Genomic DNA, 6,000 nt, shown 5'->3' with positions numbered 1-6,000 from the left:
TATATGGAATAAAAAAGTCAGACTTCACCATTAGATTGGATTTTTGTTAAATATAAAAGAAAGTCTTTGGAAGGGTTCTGCAGCCGGTACAGGCCAAAAGTTATAGATTTAAGTATAGAATCTATAATGTTACATTTATTATATACAAGTTACAGCCTGACGGGCAACATGTAATTTCTAAAGTCACACATGTTACGCCCTTAAATATTATACACCTTACTTTGCAGACAGCAAGGTGTGCTTAGGGGTGACTTGTTTAATATTTTAAATCAGGCTTTCCTACCTGTCATTAAGTTGATTTTGACAGGTCTGGACAGCAGGCTTCAAGCTGTGGGTGTCAAGATTGCTTCGCAGGGTAGGCATTGAAGCCATATTTTCACTGCCACTGTAGGGTTTGCTACAATAGGTGCTGCAGACCACAAGAGAGAAGAACTTTTTATGCACTATAGCCTTATAGGAAAGTTAAATGTGCAAATCACGTTTTAGGTAAATTTCAACATACATGTTTTAGGGGTAAGAACACATACACTGGCTATCAGTGACCCAGTGATACAACAGGTGAGACCCAAAAAAATGAAAAACTGGGGGAGATGACCTACAAAAGGGGCACTTTGCAACAATGGCATCTAGGCAATTAAAAAAATATATCCGGATTAATTATTATTGCTCATGTTTCTAGTGTAAAAGTCTTAATATTCAAGTTTTACATTACCTAAAAGAAATAAATCAGAAGGTGTCATATAACCCAAGTCAGTCAAGCTGGTAGTGAAGATTCTTTTTTAAGTTTAATACGTTTATTAAGGTTTCAAAGAACACATGCTATATATAGAAATATAATAAAATACCAAATGTTAAGCAGTAGAGAAACTTGATACAACATTAATGACAGTTATATCAACCTACGAGATATATTGAAGGTTACTCAGGAAAAGGAGGGTACATAGGAACTGGGTTGACGAATATCCACAAGTAACGTGCTAACAGAGCAAACCTGATCAATAGAATACCCAAGAAAGTTGCGCCCCGACGCAACGTGCTTTTTGAGTGTGACATACATCTTGAAAAACAAAGCAAGAGGAAGGTGCAGCTCTGTGCAACTCTTGAGGCTTTGGAAACTCCATTTGACCAACAAATCGAACATTTCGTTAGCAGAGCGCCGAAGACCCACCTTTCAGCAGGCATCTTCCTGCTAGGCCCTCTTCTCTTCCCTCTTTTGGTTCATGCAGCTCAGAGGATTTCTTCAGATGGGCAAAGTCCAAAACTGTGGCACATGTACTAAGTTGCTATTAATTTCACAAGGCACTGTTGCAAAATGCAGCTGGATTTGCCAAACCAAGTTAAAGCTCACAATGTACAATTGTGTGCTGTGCTATACATTTATCAATGCAAACCACACTACACAAGTGCATGCACAGCATTCAAAGGTTACCAGCTGCTGAGCACAGGCCGTAATTACTTATAAATCAAAGCTCTCCATTTTGGATAGCTTCTAGTTTCAATCTGTCAGCACAAGGAGTGGGCTGGTGAATGCTTCCTGCGATGTCCCCTCCAAACCCCCCTTCCCCCTCCAATTGTGGCAGTGTGACCGCTATAACTCGGGCCACTTGGATTATGCGATTGAGTGGCCGCTGCCTTTTTTTAGCATAGTTATGGATTTGCTGCAGTTGCCACTTAATCCATCATCTGCTGCATAAACTGCAGATTTTAACAAATAAAATTTGTTTCTGGTGCAAACGGATCAAAAGTTAATAAAAATGCAGCAACATGTGTCGCCACACAGTGGAAGACCCTTCGCAAAAGTTGACAGGACACCTTTCTGCTGCTTATTGCTGTATTTGGGTATTAAACTGTTACTAATTAAGTGTAAACAATGCTCAGACAGTGGTAACAAGTGTAAAAATTACAAAATAATGAAGTAATACTATTAAGAAATGTGGCGCATTATGCCGCATATTTTACTCAACACTGCTGCATAATTTACTCAACTCTGCCACATAATTTGGCCCTCCCTGCCACATAATTCCATTGGCCCAGGCTATAACTATAGGGGCTAAAGTTACCTGCCAGCATCATGCTCAATTGCAAGCACACAGAGGCTTGCTGTCTCTTGGGGTGCCGGTTTCTGCATTTGGTATAAACACTGACGCCACAGACATCTGAATTTTACCTCATCCATTTTAAGTGGGTGGCCTATGTGTACCTTATAGAGTAAAGCCTGTCATTAATGGATCAGACCCAGAACATCAGAGCCAATCTTCTCACAGTTTTGAGCTAAGCAAAGTTAGCATAGTACTGCGAGGCGGCAGTTACTACATTTCACGGCATATGCTGCTTGCGGTGTGGCTTAGCAGGTTACCAAGCTGGAAGCCCCAGTTATTGCTTATTTCTACAAATGTCTGCTTCCCTCTCTTTTTTAAATGTTCCTGTGTTCACTGATGTTGCAGGTCGTCTCACCAAGGCACTGATCTGACATGGATGTGGCTTCAAAGTCAAGCCGCAAACATAACCTACGTTGATTTTGGCACCTGCATCAGGCAGCTGAAATCTGAATTCTCGCAGGAGGTTGGAGAAGAAGAGGAAGAGCTCAGTCCTGGCCATCTGACTCCCTAGGCACATGCGCTGTCCTGTGAAAGTAAGAAATATAATCACCAGATGGGTATATGGCACAATCTTCATTCTACATCTTCACCAAGCCCCAAGAAATGGTGTGTGGGTAATAACGACACAGTGGCTAATTTAGAGTTTGGCGACGAGGATACACCATTGCAATGAAGTACCCTCTTCACAAACTAAAGCTCCACCCAGCTGATTAACAAATGGGTGGACCTTAACTATGCCAGCCTGGGAGACTACTCCATCTCTATTGCTAACATCCTTGGACGGAGTAATGGCTGCCAGAGGTCTCGCCATTCAACCGCCTGCCCAATTTAGAGTGGTCTGTCGAACGGGAAACAACTTTTACAACACAACTTTTACAACGCACTACCATTACAACGAAACTTTTACAACGCAACATCCATTACAACGCATGCATTTACAACGCAGCCATTACAACGCATGACACTACAACGCGCACCACTACAACGCATGTCATTACAACGCATACCATTACAACGCATAACATTACAACGCATAGTACCCTTACACTATCCAACACTTACCCTACTGTTGCACCCCCTGGAGTTAGAATAGTAATTTTTACCCCTACACTATACAACACTTACCCTACTGTTGCACCCCCTGGAGTTAGAATAGTAATTTTACCCCTACACTATCCAATACTTACCAAAACATGCAATGTAATGTTATGCGTTGTAATGGTATGCGTTTTAAAGGTATTATGCGTTGTAATTGGAATGCGTTGTAAATGTAGTTTTTAAAATTTCGTTGTAATGGCATGCGTTGTAATGGAATGCGTTGTAATGGATGTTGTGTTGTAAAAAATGCGTTGTAAAGGTATGCGTTGTAAAAGTGTGCGTTGTAATGTCATACATCCCTGTCGAACGGCTAGTTTCTACTCTCCGTAACACCATGAAAAATGTGAGGCTTAGGGACTGTACTAACGTTTAAATGACACCTTCACCATGGGAGAAAACTCTCATGGTTTGCGGGTCATTCATTTTTGTTTTTTTTAAAACAAAATCCTGCTTTGGGATTTTGTTTTTGAAAAAAAAAATGTAAAAATTTGATAGCAGGTACCGTCATTTTCATGGTACTGTCCGTCAAACTTTTAATACGTTGACAGGAACTACCATGACGTTGGTTCCTGTCAATGGTTAGCGTTGTCCGCAGGGCTGGCAGACAACTCTATATTTGGCAAGCACCTCAAACGCCAGGGTCCCCAATTATACGAGTACTTTGACAACTGGCTCGTCAAGGCTCCATTAAAGGAAGAGGCAAAGGCTGCTCCAATAACCTACACCACTCTATTACACAGACTAAGGGCCTGACTTAGATCTCAGCGGATGGGTTACTCCGTCACAAGGGTGACGGAAATCCCGTCTGCCGAATTATAAATCCCATATGATATAATGAAGTTTATATTTTGGCTGACAGGATATCTGTCACAGTTATGACAGAGTCACCAGTCCACTGAAATATAAATCAGGTCCTTAATCACTCTGTGGCCAGAGTGGTAAATATGTGTTATATAATAAGAAAATTTGTGAAAGTGCGAAGTATAGATGATATGTAATCTCCTGTCATTGTATTGATCTAGCCATTGCCAATCACCTCCACCACCAATCTTTGAGAACCTTCGGCCACCTGTGCTGTTTTGCACTGCTTTGTGACTCTGTACACATTAGTGGTGGAAATCCTAAATTACATGTAGAATTATAGTTGGGTAACAATGAATAATTGGGATTTGTTTTTAAAGTAAATAGTTTTAAGAAAATTATTAACCCTAGAGTTTGATAAGAGCAAGCTCGTTAACTCTAGGGTTTGATAAGAAGTTCAAGCTCTTTCTTTAAAAGGGAATCGCTGCAAAAAGATGGGGATTCAACTTTGAAGATGACACCAATGTCTGCAGGATGTTGTACACTCTGCAATGTTGCCTTTACCTGCAGAGAAGGGTAGGAACGCCTTCCGATTCACAAATTTACCATCCTGGTCCAGGAAATTACTGGGGTTGAACTGTTGAGGCTTCTCCCAGTGCTTAGGGTCATACATGACAGAGGCTAAGTTAGCCAAAATTACGGTTCCCTGAAAGAAAAACATGAATTACTGCCAAACAGTATGGGCTCAACCATCACAGCAAAAAGGGTGGACAACTGACTTAACACTTAATTATAAGTGCCTTGATTTTACCGATCCCTGCTGTTTGGGTGAAGTAAAGTCCACATTATGTGGCAAATATATTTTTCAAACTAGCCGTAATGTATTGGAGGAAAAGTGCCCAGGTCAATACTGAGACATGTAGATTTTGATGTGAAATGCACTGAAATATAGGGTATGTTCACAATCTAGGTAAAACTCATGTTGGGTGCTATTTATCACACCTGGGAAATTCTGAATTCTGGGGTATCGGATTTTACTGGGTCGCAACATCTTCTGGGGCAGTGATCCTTAACCTTTTGACTTCTGGGGTCCCCCAATTAATCATTGCTGGAATCCAGGGACACCCCCACTACCCCCAAATCATTATTGGAATCCGGGTACCCCCCACTGTGTCATGACAGCTAGCCCAGGGCCCCAGCCTAAGCATTGTCAATGATTTGAACAGCAAAACAATACACACAAAATACAGAATAACATTCAAACAAATACACAAATGACACATTTTATTTAATTAGCAAACATAAAAAATAAAAAATAAACTCAAAATTTTAATTTTAATATAAAACGGTTGGAGCTTTTCTAAATGTAATTAAGGGCCAAATATTGTTCATAAAATACTTTGTTTGATGGACTGGCACTGCTCCCACAAATCAGTCTGAGGATACTAATTCAATTTCTAGTCTCCAATTTCAAATTTCTTCACATTTACTGTACATATAAAAAATGTCAATTGCACATTTAGCTTCTTTATTAATATACACTTTATTAATCTGTTAATAGTATTTGATTTTCTAAGTAGTCGCGGACCCCTGAGGAGGGTTCGTGAACCCTCAGGGGTCCCCGGAACAAAGGTTGGGAACCATTGTTCTGGGGCACCTGGATCTGATGCCTTGGGTACTGAAAATGTTTGAAGCTTTGGCTACCTATATCACCCAAGTGATGAGTACACGGAACCAAAGAAAAACTGCAAAAATTACAAAGTTAACAAGTGAAGGTCTGATCGAAGCATCTCTACATACAGATGTATTTATTTATGTCGTTAAGGGTGTTATAGAGCGCTGCAGCACCACAGGAAAATAGTAGGACACTTTACGAAGAATTCAGATGGCTTACATCACAGTAAACAGCCAAAAACATTGAAGCAGAAGTCTACACCACAGAGGAAATTAAGCCATTTACAGTAAAATCACTTACGTTATACAACAATGCAACTGGAGAACT

General features: G+C 40.4%; 1 protein-coding gene across 1 annotated transcript in view; it reads right to left on the bottom strand.

Annotated features, from left to right (window-relative positions):
* Positions 1–1,817: 1,817 nt before the first annotated feature.
* Positions 1,818–6,000, bottom strand: part of LOC144790968 (cytochrome P450 2J2-like) — a 59,397-nt gene continuing 55,214 nt past the window's right edge. Inside the window, exons 8-9 of the mRNA XM_078665587.1 lie at positions 4,563–4,704; positions 1,818–2,624 (exon numbers count right to left, since the gene is read on the bottom strand). Of these exons, the coding sequence (XP_078521713.1) occupies positions 2,374–2,624; positions 4,563–4,704 (393 nt within the window). The 3' untranslated portion in view covers positions 1,818–2,373. The remainder of the gene's footprint in view (positions 2,625–4,562; positions 4,705–6,000) is intronic.

This window comes from Lissotriton helveticus, chromosome 11, assembly GCF_964261635.1.
Source record: "Lissotriton helveticus chromosome 11, aLisHel1.1, whole genome shotgun sequence".
In the NCBI taxonomy this organism is placed as follows: domain Eukaryota; kingdom Metazoa; phylum Chordata; class Amphibia; order Caudata; family Salamandridae; genus Lissotriton; species Lissotriton helveticus.
This window is presented reverse-complemented; position numbering and strand designations above follow the sequence as displayed.